Source organism: Bombina bombina, chromosome 10 (genome assembly GCF_027579735.1).
Source record: "Bombina bombina isolate aBomBom1 chromosome 10, aBomBom1.pri, whole genome shotgun sequence".
Taxonomy (NCBI): Eukaryota; Metazoa; Chordata; class Amphibia; order Anura; family Bombinatoridae; genus Bombina; species Bombina bombina.
This window is the reverse complement of record NC_069508.1, coordinates 131,708,634-131,724,435: the sequence shown is the minus strand read 5'-3', so window position 1 is coordinate 131,724,435 and position 15,802 is coordinate 131,708,634. Positions and strand designations below refer to the sequence as shown.

Here is a 15,802-nt window from a genome sequence, read left to right as displayed (position 1 = left end):
CCCCCACTTCAGGTGCTGAGATACTTCCTTCCTCGCAAAGGAACTTCTCGTTCCCCCCTGATGGTTGATGTAAGCTACCGAGGTTATATTGTCTGATTGGAATCTGATAAACTGGGACAAACTCAGAAGTGGCCAAGCCTTCAAGATTGCCGTAGTCCACAACCCCTGTGCCTTCCTGGCATCCCAAACAGCTCCCATTCTGAATAGACTTGCGTCTGTAGTCAATCTCCCAGGATGGTCTTAAGAAGCATGTCCCTCGGGACAGATAATCTGGACAGACACCCCAAGAAAGAGATTCTCTCGACCAGCTGTCTAATACAATCTGTTGAGATAGATCTGAATGATCGCTGTTACACTGCCTCAGCATGCACAGTTGTAAAGTTCTGAGACGGAACCTGGCAAAAGGAATGATGTCAATGCAGGACACCATGAGACCAATCACCTCCATACACTGAGCCACAGAGGGACTCAAGGAGGTCCGGAGGACAAGACATGCCGAAGTTAGCTTGCAACGTCTCTGGTCTGTTCGAAATATCCTCATGAATATGGAGTCTTTTATAGTATCCATGAATTCCACCCTGGCTAGGACCGCAAAGCCAGAGGCCTTTACATTTAGGCGAATAATTTGCATGTTCGCATAACAGATAAAAGAATTAGCAATTCTCAGAGCTATAATTCTGTCTTGAGGAAAAAAGGGATGTGTGGGTCTGGCGCTAGTATATGAACCTACAGCTCTCTCCTAAAGGGGTGCCTAGTCATCCCTTGAAATAGTTACAAAGTGTAGATGGTGGAGTGAGCGCCTAAAAGGCAGAGGTATAATATAAGTAAAATGAAATGATGTATGTATAAATGCTCTTTAATAATATAGAATATAGAATATGGTAAAAAATATAAAATATAATATAAAAAGGCAGAGGTATAATATAAGTAAAATGAAATGATGTATGTATAAATGCTCTTTAATAATATAGAATATAGAATATGGTAAAAAATATAAAATATAATATAAAATATGGTAAAAAATGTAAAATATTGGTTAAGAATATATATTTAATAGAGGAATATGTCATAAAATGGTGCTGTTTAATACATATTAATACACAATATCATGGATCCATGAATACATTACATAAATGAAAAAATAGTTTAAAAATATAAAAACAAATAGATTAGACCGTTACATACATATGGCAGATACACTAGATAATAGAAATGTATAAAAAATACTTTGGAAATAATCCAGTGATAGTGTCCAAAAAACAATGTGTGACACTTAAAGAGTCCAGTGAAAAAAACATAATTTATGCTTACCTGATAAATTCCTTTCTCCTGTAGTGTAGTCAGTCCACGGGTCATCCATTACTTATGGGATATTAACTCCTCCCCAACAGGAAGTGCAAGAGGATCACCCAAGCAGAGCTGCTATATAGCTCCTCCCCTCTACGTCACACCCAGTCATTCGACCGAAAACCAAACGAGAAAGGAGAAACTATAGGGTGCAGTGGTGACTGGAGTATAATTTAAAAATTTAGACCTGCCATAAAAAACAGGGCGGGCCGTGGACTGACTACACTACAGGAGAAAGGAATTTATCAGGTAAGCATAAATTATGTTTTCTCCTGTTAAGTGTAGTCAGTCCACGGGTCATCCATTACTTATGGGATACCAATACCAAAGCTAAAGTACACGGATGACGGGAGGGACAGGCAGGATCTTTATACGGAAGGAACCACTGCCTGAAGAACCTTTCTCCCAAAAACAGCCTCCGAAGAAGCAAAAGTGTCAAATTTGTAAAATTTGGAAAAAGTATAGAGAGAAGACCAAGTTGCAGCCTTGCAAATCTGTTCAACAGAGGCCTCATTCTTAAAGGCCCAAGTGGAAGCCACAGCTCTAGTAGAATGAGCTGTAATCCTTTCAGGAGGTTGCTGTCCAGCAGTCTCATAGGCTAAACGTATTATGCTACGAAGCCAGAAAGAGAGAGAGGTAGCAGAAGCTTTTCGACCTCTCCTCTGTCCAGAATAAACGACAAACAGGGAAGAAGTTTGGCGAAAATCTTTAGTTGCCTGTAAATAAAATTTCAAGGCACGGACTACATCCAGATTGTGCAGAAGTCGTTCCTTCTTTGAAGAAGGGTTAGGGCACAATGATGGAACAACAATCTCTTGATTGATATTCTTGTTAGTGACTACCTTAGGTAAGAACCCAGGTTTAGTACGCAGAACTACCTTATCTGAATGAAAAATCAGATAAGGGGAATCACAATGTAAGGCTGATAACTCAGAGACTCTACGAGCCGAGGAAATAGCCATTAAAAACAGAACTTTCCAAGATAACAGCTTGATATCAATGGAATTAAGGGGTTCAAACGGAACACCCTGTAAAACGTTAAGAACTAAATTTAAGCTCCACGGTGGAGGTACAGTCTTAAACACAGGCTTAATCCTAGCCAAAGCCTGACAAAAAGCCTGAACGTCTGGAACTTCTGACAGACGTTTGTGTAAAAGGATGGACAGAGCTGAAATCTGTCCCTTTAAAGAACTTGCAGATAAACCCTTTTCTAAACCTTCTTGTAGAAAAGACAATATCCTAGGAATCCTAACCTTACTCCATGAGTAGTTCTTGGATTCGCACCAGTGTAAGTATTTACGCCATATCTTATGGTAAATTTTCCTGGTAACAGGTTTCCTAGCCTGTATTAAGGTATCAATTACTGACTCCGAAAATCCACGCTTTGATAAAATCAAGCGTTCAATTTCCATGCAGTCAGCTTCAGAGAAATTAGATTTTGATGTTTGAAAGGACCCTGAATTAGAAGGTCCTGTCTCAGAGGCAGAGACCAAGGTGGACAGGATGACATGTCCACTAGATCTGCATACCAGGTCCTGCGTGGCCACGCAGGCGCTATTAGAATCACCGATGCTTTTTTGATCCTGGCAATCAAACGAGGAAGCATCGGGAAGGGTGGAAACACATAAGCCATCCTGAAGGTCCAAGGTGCTGTCAAGGCATCTATCAGGACCGCTCCCGGGTCCCTGGACCTGGACCCGTAACAAGGAAGCTTTGCGTTCTGGCGAGACGCCATGAGATCCATATCTGGTTTGCCCCAACGTCGAAGTATTTGGGCAAAGACCTCCGGATGAAGTTCCCACTCCCCCGGATGAAAAGTCTGGCGACTTAGGAAATCCGCCTCCCAGTTCTCCACTCCTGGGATGTGGATCGCTGACAGGTGGCAAGAGTGAGACTCTGCCCAGCGAATTATCTTTGATACTTCCATCATCGCTAGGGAACTCCTTGTCCCTCCCTGATGGTTGATGTAAGCCACAGTCGTGATGTTGTCCGACTGAAACCTGATGAACCTCAGAGTTGCTAACTGAGGCCAAGCCAGAAGGGCATTGAGAACTGCTCTCAATTCCAGAATGTTTATTGGAAGGAGACTCTCCTCTTGAGTCCATGATCCCTGAGCCTTCAGGGAATTCCAGACAGCGCCCCAACCTAGTAGGCTGGCGTCTGTTGTTACAATTGTCCAGTCTGGCCTGCTGAAGGGCATCCCCCTGGACAGATGTGGCCGAGAAAGCCACCATAGAAGAGAATCTCTGGTCTCTTGATCCAGATTCAGCGTAGGGGACAAATCTGAGTAATCCCCATTCCACTGACTTAGCATGCACAATTGCAGCGGTCTGAGGTGCAGGCGTGCAAAAGGAACTATGTCCATTGCCGCTACCATTAAGCCGATTACCTCCATGCATTGAGCCACTGACGGGTGTTGAATGGAATGAAGGACACGGCAAGCATTTAGAAGCTTTGTTAACCTGTCCTCTGTCAGGTAAATTTTCCTTTCTACAGAATCTATAAGAGTCCCCAAGAAGGGAACTCTTGTGAGTGGTAAGAGAGAACTCTTCTCCTCGTTCACTTTCCACCCATGCGACCTTAGAAATGCCAGTACTAACTCTGTATGAGACTTGGCAGTTTGGAAGCTTGACGCTTGTATCAGGATGTCGTCTAGGTACGGAGCTACCGAAATTCCTCACGGTCTTAGTACCGCCAGAAGAGAGCCCAGAACCTTTGTAAAGATTCTTGGAGCCGTAGCCAACCCGAAGGGAAGAGCTACAAACTGGTAATGCCTGTCTAGGAAGGCAAACCTTAGATACCGGTAATGTTCTCTGTGAATCGGTATGTGAAGGTAAGCATCCTTTAAATCCACTGTGGTCATGTACTGACCTCTTTGGATCATGGGTAAGATTGTCCGAATAGTTTCCATCTTGAACGATGGAACTCTTAGGAATTTGTTTAGGATCTTTAAATCCAATATTGGTCTGAAGGTTCCCTCTTTTTTGGGAACCACAAACAGATTTGAGTAAAACCCTTGTCCGTGTTCCGACCGCCGAACTGGGTGGATCACTCCCATTAGTAAAAGGTCTTGTACACAGCGTAGAAACGCCTCTTTCTTTATCTGGTTTGTTGACAACCTTGAAAGGTGAAATCTCCCTTGTGGAGGAGAAGCTTTGAAGTCCAGAAGATATCCCTGAGATATGATCTCCAACGCCCAGGGATCCTGGACATCTCTTGCCCAAGCCTGGGCGAAGAGAGAGAGTCTGCCCCCCACTAGATCCGTTTCCGGATCGGGGGCCCTCACTTCATGCTGTCTTAGGGGCAGCAGCAGGTTTTCTGGCCTGCTTGCCCTTGTTCCAGGTCTGGTTAGGTTTCCAGCCTTGTCTGTAGCGAGCAACAGCTCCTTCCTGTTTTGGAGCAGAGGAAGTTGATGCTGCTCCTGCCTTGAAGTTACGAAAGGCACGAAAATTAGACTGTCTAGCCCTAGGTTTGGCACTGTCTTGAGGCAGGGCATGGCCTTTACCTCCCGTAATATCAGCGATAATTTCTTTCAAACCGGGCCCGAATAAAGTCTGCCCCTTGAAAGGTATGTTAAGTAATTTCGATTTAGAAGTTACATCAGCTGACCAGGATTTTAGCCACAGCGCTCTGCGTGCCTGAATGGCGAATCCGGAATTCTTAGCCGTAAGTTTAGTTAAATGTACTACGGCATCAGAAATAAATGAATTAGCTAGCTTAAGGGTTTTAAGCTTGTGTGAAATCTCATCCAATGGCGCTGAGTCAAGGGTCTCTTCCAGAGACTCAAACCAAAATGCTGCCGCAGCCGTGACAGGCGCAATGCATGCAAGGGGTTGTAATATAAAACCTTGTTGAACAAACATTTTCTTAAGGTAACCCTCTAACTTTTTATCCATTGGATCTGAAAAGGCACAGCTATCCTCCACCGGGATAGTGGTACGCTTAGCTAAAGTAGAAACTGCTCCCTCCACCTTAGGGACCATTTGCCATAAGTCCCGTGTGGTGGCGTCTATTGGAAACATTTTTCTGAATATAGGAGGGGGTGAGAAAGGCACACCGGGTCTATCCCACTCCTTAGTAACAATTTCAGTAAGTCTCTTAGGTATAGGAAAAACGTCAGTACTCGTCGGTACCGCAAAATATTTATCCAACCTACACATTTTCTCTGGGATTGCAACTGTGTTACAATCATTCAGAGTCGCTAACACCTCCCCTAGTAATACACAGAGGTTTTCCAGCTTAAACTTAAAATTTGAAATGTCTGAATCCAGTTTATTTGGATCAGATCCGTCACCCGCAGAATGAAGCTCTCCGTCCTCATGCTCTGCAAATTGTGACGCAGTATCAGACATGGCCCTAGCATTATCAGCGTACTCTGTTCTCATCCCAGAGTGATCTCGTTTACCCCTAAGTTCTGGCAATTTAGACAAAACTTCAGTCATAACATTAGCCATGTCTTGTAGAGTGATTTGTAATGGCCGCCCTGATGTACTTGGCGTTACAATATCACGCACCTCCTGAGCGGGAGATGCAGGTACTGACACGTGAGGCAAGTTAGTCGGCATAACTTCCCCCTCGTTGTCTGGTGAATGTTGCTTAACATGTACAGATTGACTTATTTAAAGTAGCATCAATGCAATTAGTACATAAATTTCTATTGGGCTCCACCTTGGCTTTTGAACATATTGCACAAAGAGATTCCTCTGTGTCAGACATGTTTAAACAAACTAGCAATTAGACTAGCAAGCTTGGAAATACTTTTCAACTAAATTTACAAGCAATATGTAAAACGTTACTGTGCCTTTAAGAAGCACACAAAAACTGTCACAGTTGAATAACAATGAACCGGATTAGTTATAGAAACCAAATTTAGTAAAGGATTGCACTCATTAGCAATGGATGATTAACCCTTAATATCAGAAAAAACGGATAACAATTGAAAATATAACCGTTTTTATCACAGTCAAAGCACAGTCTCACAGGTCTGCTGTGAGTGATTACCTCCCTCAAAACTAGTTTTGAAGACCCCTGAGCTCTGTGGAGACGTCCTGGATCATGCAGGGAGAAAAAGGCAGACTGTGACTGAATTTCTGATGCGTAGTAAAAGCGCCAAAATAGGCCCCTCCCACTCACACTACAACAGTGAGGGAAGCTCACTAAACTGTTTTAATTTAAAACAAACGACAGCCATGTGGAAAATAACGGCCAAAACAATTTTTCACCAAGTACCTCAGATAATTAAACGATTTAACATGCCAGCAAACGTTTAAAATCTAATTTATGAAATGTCATTAAAAGCCTGCTGCTAGTCGCTCACACTGCAAGTTAGGCTAAAAGTTATATGCATACAGTATTTTCCCAGTGAAGTGCCATTCCCCAGAAATACTTAAGTGTAAACATATATACATATCAGCCTGATACCAGTTGCTACTACTGCATTTAAGGCTGTACTTACATTATATCGGTATTAGCAGTATTTTCTCAGTCAATTCCATTCCTTAGAAAATAATATACTGCAACATACCTCTTTGCAGGTGAACCTGCCCACTGTCCCCTGATCTGAAGTTACCTTACTCCTCAGAATGGCCGAGAACAGCAAATGGATCTTAGTTACGTCCGCTAAGATCATACACAAAAACTCAGGTAGATTCTTCTTCAAATTCTGCCTGAGAAGAAAACAACACACTCCGGTGCCGTTTAAAATAACAAACTTTTGATTGAAGATATAAAAATTAAGTTTAATCACCACAGTCCTCTCACACATCCTATCTATTAGTTGGGTGCAAGAGAATGACTGGGTGTGACGTAGAGGGGAGGAGCTATATAGCAGCTCTGCTTGGGTGATCCTCTTGCACTTCCTGTTGGGGAGGAGTTAATATCCCATAAGTAATGGATGACCCGTGGACTGACTACACTTAACAGGAGAAAAGTAAATTGAGTGGAAAGTGTCCTAGAGTAGTTATAGTTCAGTGTAATCCAAATGATCCTTGTGGTGTCAAAATCCAAGTGTGAATCCAAACGCCAGTGGCAAAATATTGGTAAAAAATGTGAAAAAAATGTGAAAAATATTAAAAATAAAAATCCAACTCTATATAAGAGTGTGATGAAAACAAAAAATGCACAAGTGCAAAAATACAAAAATCAGATGTTTGGACAGAAATAAAAATCAAAATAAAAGTTAAGTTAATGTGGTAAGTGTGTGAACAGGAAGGAGTACCAGACCAAATATGAATATAGTTGGGGGGGGGGGGGGAGAAAAAAAAAGTGCAATAGAAAAAACAACAATACTAAGAACACTAGATGTAATACTTTTTTAGAGTATCAGAATTTCTCTCACCATTTATATGTCGACGCGTTTCGGCCTGGTATCAGGTCTTTCTCAAGACCTCAAGTCCTTTATACTCCCAATGGCTGGGGCCCTCACCACCTCCTAGATCCAGACAGTTAATGGAGGAAATTGCTCTCCTCAGGTTCAAGTCTCAGCCGGAATGGAGGAAATTAACATTGACCACACCCGGTCACATGGAGTGCAAGACAGTACTTCCCCTGTTATTATAAGTACAGCAAGTAATAGCAGCTGTGCAACACTTTCAAAAACGTAAGTGAAACTTAAGTGAAACCAAAAACACAGTATCCGCCCAGGAAACAAAATCACACAAAGCGGCATATAAATAATGAATACACTCCTTAATTAACCCCAACTATTCAATAAACCCCCTTCAGAGGATATTTACCCTGGATCCTATCAAGGTATAAAGGAGCCACACTGTGACCCACTTATAGCGTTTAAAGGGACATTATACACTCATCTTTTCTTTGCATAAATGTTTTGTAGATTATTTATATAGCCCACAAAGTTTGTTTTTTTAAATGTATAGTTTTGCTTATTTTTAAATAACATTGCTCTGATTTTCAGACTCCTTACCAAGCCCCTAAGTTTTATGTGAATACCGTCAGCTACCTTCTCCAGATTGCTCCTGTTTGTGTAAAGGGTCTTTTCATATGCAAAAGAAGGGGGAGGGTCTTATTTCCCACTTGCAGTGGGCTTTCCATCTGCCTTTTCAACAGAGCTAAACTGACCGCTTCTAAGTAAGTTTTTAAACAGTTTTATACTGGATTTTTATATCAGTATCTGTGCATCTTATTCTTTATAGTAGTGTCTTTTACATGCAATTATATGAAAAGGAGTATATACTGTCCCTTTAATGAGTAAAAATTGAAACGATCTTACCTCCAGGATCCATGTTGTGGAAGAGAACACAGCCTCTCAAGTGTGACAGTCTTATAGCAGCGCTCCTGACATTGACTTGAGTGAAAGAAAGCAGGCAGTAAAACTCGTCAACACTGATTGCTTAGGAGCTGTTAGCAGTAGTCTGGATGATTTTGCAGAAAAACATGCATCTCCAGACTAACTCATCAATACTCTCACTGAGAGGTTGACATGCCTACTTAAAACTACAGTCCTATCTCGAAGGGCAGATACCCTTTTTCAGGACTCTCTGAATCTTCTGACACTTCTCTACCACCTCCTAACGTGGTTAAAGGCAAAGAATGACTGGGGTAATGAGGAAGTGGGAGGGATATTTAAGCCTTTGGCTGTGGAGTCTTTGCCTCCTTCTGGTGGCCAGGTGTTGTATTTCCCAACAGTAAGGGATTAAGCCGTGGACTCTCCCTATCTTAAGAAAGAAAAAAAAGATACACAATGCAGCCAGAGCAAAGCACTTTAAAGAAAACAGCCTGTTGTGGAGCAGCGCAGCAAAGCAAAAGTGTCAACAGTTTCTTCACGTCTCCCATTCTTTCTGCAGACATGCTCCATTTTCTGCGATGAAATCTCAGATCACAGCATGCTCTGACTTGGAGGGTTTATATAATTTCAATTTAACAATCTACTCATAAATAAGAATTATGTTTGTGCATTACAAACTGCTGGTTCAAAAAGAAAATGCAATGAGGTTTTTGTATTGCTGATTTTTTTTAAATATATTTTTATGTTGTTAAGGACATAAAATGTTTATGCAACTTACCCATGAGAAATCGCACCCGCACTTTATTTAAATGTGAATAAAGACTTTATATAATGCTCAACGAATGTGAATTTTCCTTGATAGATTTAGTCTAATAGATGTTGGTTCCAACACTTCAGCCTTCAACACTGGCACCATGGGACTTAAAGAGACATTAAACCCAAACATTTTATTTCATGATTCAGATAGAGCATTCATATGTAAACAACTTTCCAATCTACTTCTATTATCAATTTTGCTTCATTCTCTTGGAATCTTTCCTTGAAGTAGCAACAATGCACTACTGGAAACTAGCTGAACACATTGGTAAGCCATATACGTGCAGCTACCAATCAGTAGCTAGCTCTTAACTTCAGAGCTTCTAGATATGCTTTTTAACAAAGGATTCTAAGAAAACAAAGCAAATTAAAGAAGTGCATTGGCAAGTTGTTTAAATGTGTGTGCTCTGTCTGAATCATGAAAGAAAAAAGTTGCGTTTAATGTCCCTTAAAACTGCAATGTGACATTGTATAATTGGTTTTATAAAGCTCATTTCGCCATGAAAAGTAATTAATATAGCAGAAGATACCACAACTGGCCACTTTGGCATATAAAAAAAAATAAACTATGTGGATAAAATGTGACTTAAGTTCTGTAAAATGGAAAATACAATGTTGTATAATCTATAATTAACAGGCTTTGTTTTCCTTGTGACAAAGGATTCCATAGATGTAGAGGCTTTTACGGATATGGGTTAGTAAGAACAAAACAATAAATATCTCCAAATTAAAAAAAAAAAAAAAAAAAAAAAAAAAAAAAGATAAAATATTCTCTTTTCAAGAAGAAAAATATGTATTGGAAATTTATAAACACAAGGTTGGGAGTTCAATACCAGATCTCAGGGAACCCAACAGTCTTAACTGCACACACGTAAGGCAAACACTTTAAATTAGATGTCTACAAAAACTAGAGATGAGAAAGCCTATACTAGACAGACTAAATATAATTGTAACCTATTCTGACTTGCCCTACTGTTCTTACTATTTACTGTAAAACAACAAAAAAGGCTATAGCAGCCAACACTGTGGGAATATCAGTTAAGTAGAATGAAGAGAAAAAACAAATCTTACTGGAAGTACTTCTAAAATTACATGCTGTGCAATGTGGCTCACCCAACCAATAACCCACAAATTGTATAAAAGCAACTGCTTAACTTGTAAAAGAAATAAACAAAGCTGCTCTTTGTATTCTGTTTAAGTGGGGCAACAGAAGAGAGTCTGTTATATTTATTTACATTTGAACTCAACAAATACAAGCTGCAAGGTCACCAATGGCAACTAAAAATTGGGATTTCTTCCTGTAAATTGTGCCATAAAGTTGATGAAAGGCGAGTTTAAGCTCCACCTCCCAATATAAGGAGGGGGGTTTAAGCTCCACCTCCCTTCTGTTCCCCATATATACTGACAATATTAATATTGCCCAAAGTAGAGCAATCAACCAATAGTATTGACCCTTTCTATATAAGGTCTCTTAAGTACTCTATCTAATCACTGGGTTCTGGGGGATACTACAGTAGTTAAGGGATGCATTGCGGCATATACACTTGGCCACGGGCGGCATCTCTGCACATCGTCCACAACCCATACAAATCAAAGATGGTCAGCAGTATTTATATTACATTAAATACACATATATATATATATATATATATATATATATTTATTTATTACACACACGCTAAGTAGATATTAATGAACTACATTGCAAAACTATTGCTTCAATATAAAGGTGATGGAGAGAAAATCATTAGAGCCCTAAAATACCTCAGCTTAAAAAAAAACAAAATCTTGCAAGCTCCTAGTTTTATTTATATTTTTAGCTCTATGATGATATGATTATATTACATGGTTAATCACAATATTTTAATGTAAAGCTTTTCCATTTGTACAATTTTCCACTGGCATCAAATTATCCATTTATTTATCTACTACGGGCCATGCAGTAAGTATTGTTCACAAATGTCTCTCCTCTAAAGGGGAGGTCATCCTAAAATGCTTTTAACTAAATCTCTCTGAGATGTACCAGAAACCTAGACAGACAATGGCATCCTGTAAAACATAAAATAATCATACAGCCTAAAATTTCATGATTGCCGTTATGAGGCAAATTTTAAAACCCCAAGGCTGGCAAACAAAACATTCAATCAATAACAGAATTCATGGTTACCATAGTTACACATACTCTTTGCTGTGTTTCAGTGCCACATGATCAGATTCAAAGTAGTAGACATCAGGATCTTCCTCCTCCTCTACAACCTGCACACTGCCACCTTCCTTGACAGCTGGCATGTACTCAGTAACTGTGGCTATGTCTGAGGATGGCCTGGTTTGTTCATCTATGGAGCATTTTTCAGATTTACAGACCAGCTTTTTGTCATCTTTAACCACCTCATCAAGTTCCAAACAGCCATTAACATTTGTTTCACTATTTTGATTGGAAATATTCTCTTCCACGTGTTCCTGTCCCACAACTAAAGATTCACTTTTGCATGGGCTATCTTTGCAAGACCCTGGCCTTCTTGGAGATGTCCTTAAAGTATACCGATGTTCTTGCGTGTCTGAAAAGCACGCCACTTCAGAGCAAACACTGTCAAGTTCATTAAGGGATTGCCCCGATTCAGGCTCCCCTGTTGTTGAATCTTCATGATCACTTCTAAGTAAGCTGTCTGAATTCTCAACAATATGCTCCTTTGAGGCACTCTCTCCTACAACATCAACTTCCTCTTCGGAATCCCTTACAGTTGATAGTGTGTCTATACAAGAGCCTGTTACTAGTTCGCTGGCCTGATTAACAAGTTCACTAGGCAGGCAATTATTTATTAGTTTATGGTCCTGTGATTCTCCCTGCTCCTCTGAGTTTGTGCAAGGCACATTGTGGTCTGAAAGCGTGTCCTTTTTGTTGTTGGTTACCACTGAACAAGGGTCTAATGTACTCCCATTTTCACAGTCTGTTAGCTCCTTTGATGGATCCAACACAATATTATTGTTCTGTTTTATGCTCCCATCAGAAGGGCAGTCATTGCACGTTAAAGCAGCAGTGTCTTTCCCATCAACACCATTAACTGTTTGATGGTTAAAAATGTTTTCCGTTACTGAATTGGAAAGTTCCTCTGGCTCAGTTTCTTTTTTGACTTCCCTTTTGTCACTATCATCCAATAAAAGACATCGATTAGATCGTTTAGTTGGGGTAGTATCTGTTTCATTGTCGGAACCAGAGTTTCTGCTTTCCGTTGAATCGTTGGGAAATTGACTTGGTATTTCTTCGTCTAAACCAACTGAATCCTGTGAATGCAATAATTTGATTTTCTTTAGAACAGGTGACAATTGTTCAGTCAAACTTATCTCACTGTTTTCTTCACTGTCTTTCTCAGAACTGTCCTTTTCTGAAACAGACAGCCCTCTTTTTCTTGGGCTTACCCACGATTCACGTTGTCCTGTTTGCTTTAACTCACTGTTCTTTGAAATGTTCCCCTTTTGAATTTGTATTGGTTCTGGTCTTTTCTTTGGCGACCTTGATCTCAGTAGTGACTGGGGAAAAACTTCTTCTGGATGAGCAATGCTACGATTTCTTAAAGTTCGCCCACAAAAGGTTTCATCCAAGCCATTTAATCCTACTGTAGATCTTGTGACACGAGTCGATCGCGAAGCAGCCATACTATGGATCACCCCAAATGTGTGATCCACATGATCCACTCATTGGGACACCTTTAAAAAGATTGAGAGAGAGAAGTATTAACTGATTGTTCTCTAGATCTCCAATATATGCATTTGATTTCTAAATTAACCATTCATATTATCTTGGTGGTGCAAAAAAAAAAAGTAACCAATGCTATATATTGTAATCACCACGTGGTCTGAGGAAAATAAAACAAAACAAGTAATTAGATTACTGGAACAGGGTCAGTGTTTAATGTATGATCCTTTGGTGTGTTGGGGTGTCTTGCCTCTTCCTAGTGGTCAGGAGGGGAATATTCCCACATCTGATGAAAGAAATGTGTAATCACTTACTTCCCAAAAAAAGGCAACAATACAAGCTAGAGGAGAATAGTTGCAAAACCTGCATGGTTTAAATCAGAACACTAAACATCTTCCTTGATGGACATGATGGTGACCAAGATTTTTATATTATAAATATCTTACTGAACATGCAAAATAGATATTTTAATTAAACCTAAAGATTGCCTTAAACATACACACAGCAGCAATGTAATACCTTGCTCCAGTGTCAAGTGTGCAGCAAGTTGTTTCTTGCAGCAGGGAGAAGAGTTGAAGGAAGTGTTCATTAATTGCTTGCTTAGCTCTAATACTGTACTATTCAATATCTTAAGACCGCCAACATTATAAAATATGGCATAAAAATGTAATGTGCTCCTGCAGTCCAAGTTTTTAAAAACGTTTTCAAATTTTGAAGTCAGTAAGAGTAGCGTGTAGAAGCGTAGTGGGTATATATATATATATATATATATATATATATATATATATATATATATATATATATATATATATATATATATATATATATATATATATTTATTTTTTTGTGTGTGTGTGTGTGTGTGTGTGTGTAGTAGCCTAGTGAGTGCATGAACAATAGTGAGTGCGTGTAGTACAGTTTTGGGTGTGGTGCAGTGGGTGAGTGTACGAGCATTTTGAGTGTGGTGCAGTGCATGCATGAATGTGTAGTAGCATTTGTGATGTATGGTGTATGTGTGTAGTAGTAGTGTTTAGCATTGTGCAGTATAGGAACCTACAAGATAATAAGTATCTGCATGCCAGATTTCATAAATTTGAATAGATTTGTGTTCGCTCCAGGACCTATTTGAAAGGATAGAAAGAACAAAATATCACAAATTTAGATGTATTCATACACATTTCAATTTTGACCTTTCTATCCCCTTAATAGTCTATTCAATTTGTCTTAGTTCTCTTAATATCTTTATTTTAAAAACGCAAGCTTAGGAGCCGGCCCATTTAGCCACCAATCAGCAAGCGCTACCCAGGTGCTGAACCAAGAATGGTCTGGCTCCAAACCTTACATTCCTGCTTTTCAAATAAAGATACCAAGAGAATGAAGAAAATTTGATAAAGAGTAAATTAGAATGTTGCATGCTCTATCTGAATCATGAAAGAAAAACACTTGAGTTTCATATCCCTTTAAGTCAACATTGAAGGGACATTTTTGTCTTTCATGATTCATATAGAACATTCAATTTTAACCCCTTTGTTTTTTTTGTTTTTTTTAAAATGTATATATTTGCTTATTTTTAAATAATATTGCTCTTAATTTTCAGACTCCTAATCAAGCCCCAAAGTTTTAGGAGAATACTGATGTATACCTACTCTAGCTTGCTCCTGTTTGTGTAAAGGGTCTTTTCATATGCAAAGGAAGGGGGAGGAGGGTCTGCTTTTCCCACTTGCAGTGGCTGTTTCAACTACATTTTTAACATAGCTAAACTGGGAGCTTCTAAGTAAGTTTTTAAACAGTTTTATACTGGATTTTTAGATCAGTACCTGTGCATATTATTCTTTATAGTAGTGTCTATTACATGTAGTTGTATGAAAATTAGTGTATATTGTCCCTTTAAAGGACCAGGGCTATTTTTACATTTCTGCGGTGTTTGCGTTTAGGTGTAAATTTTCCTCTTACTCATTTACTGTACCCACACATTATATACCGTTTTTCCCACCATTAAATAGACTTTCTAAAGATACCATTATATTAATCATATCTTATAATTTACTATTAAAAAAAAAAAAAAAAAAAATCTAAAATATGATGAAAAAAAATTAAGGGGAAAAAAAAAAAAAAAAAAAAAAAAACACACACACACACACTTTCTAACTTTGACCCCCAAAATTTGTTACACATCCACAAACCACCAAAAAACACCCATGCTAAATAGTTTCTAAATTTTGTCTCGAGTTTAGAAATACCCAATGTTTACATGTTCTTTGCAAGTTATAGGGCAATAATTAAAAGTAGCACTTTGCTATTTGCAAACCAATTTTTGTTTTAAAAATTAGCAATAGTTACATTGTAACTGATATCTGTCAGGAATCCCAGAATAACCCTTCAAAATTGTTCACTTTTTCATTAAGTTTCTCACTGAAATTATTTACAAACAGCTTGTGCAATTAAGGTACGAATGGTTGTATATGCTTTTCTGGGATCCCCCTTTGTTCAGAAATAGCAGACATATATGGCTTTGGCATTGCTTTTTGGTAATTAGAAGGCAGCTAAATGCCGCTGCACACCACCTGTCCAGCAGTGAAGGGGTTAATTAGGTAGCTTGTAGGGTCAATTTTAGCTTTAGTGTAAAGATCAGCCTCCTACCTGACATCCCACCCCCTGACACCTCTCAAACAGCTCTCTTCCCTCCCTCACCTCACAAT

General features: G+C 39.2%; 1 protein-coding gene across 2 annotated transcripts in view; it reads right to left on the bottom strand.

Moving 5' to 3' along the window:
• ZZZ3 (zinc finger ZZ-type containing 3) overlaps positions 1-15,802 on the bottom strand; it is a 367,019-nt gene that overhangs the window by 268,228 nt on the left and 82,989 nt on the right. For both annotated transcript variants that reach the window (XM_053693335.1, XM_053693334.1), the window contains exon 2: positions 11,592-13,114. In XM_053693335.1, the coding sequence (XP_053549310.1) occupies positions 11,592-13,063 (1,472 nt within the window). In that variant the 5' untranslated portion in view covers positions 13,064-13,114. The remainder of the gene's footprint in view (positions 1-11,591; positions 13,115-15,802) is intronic.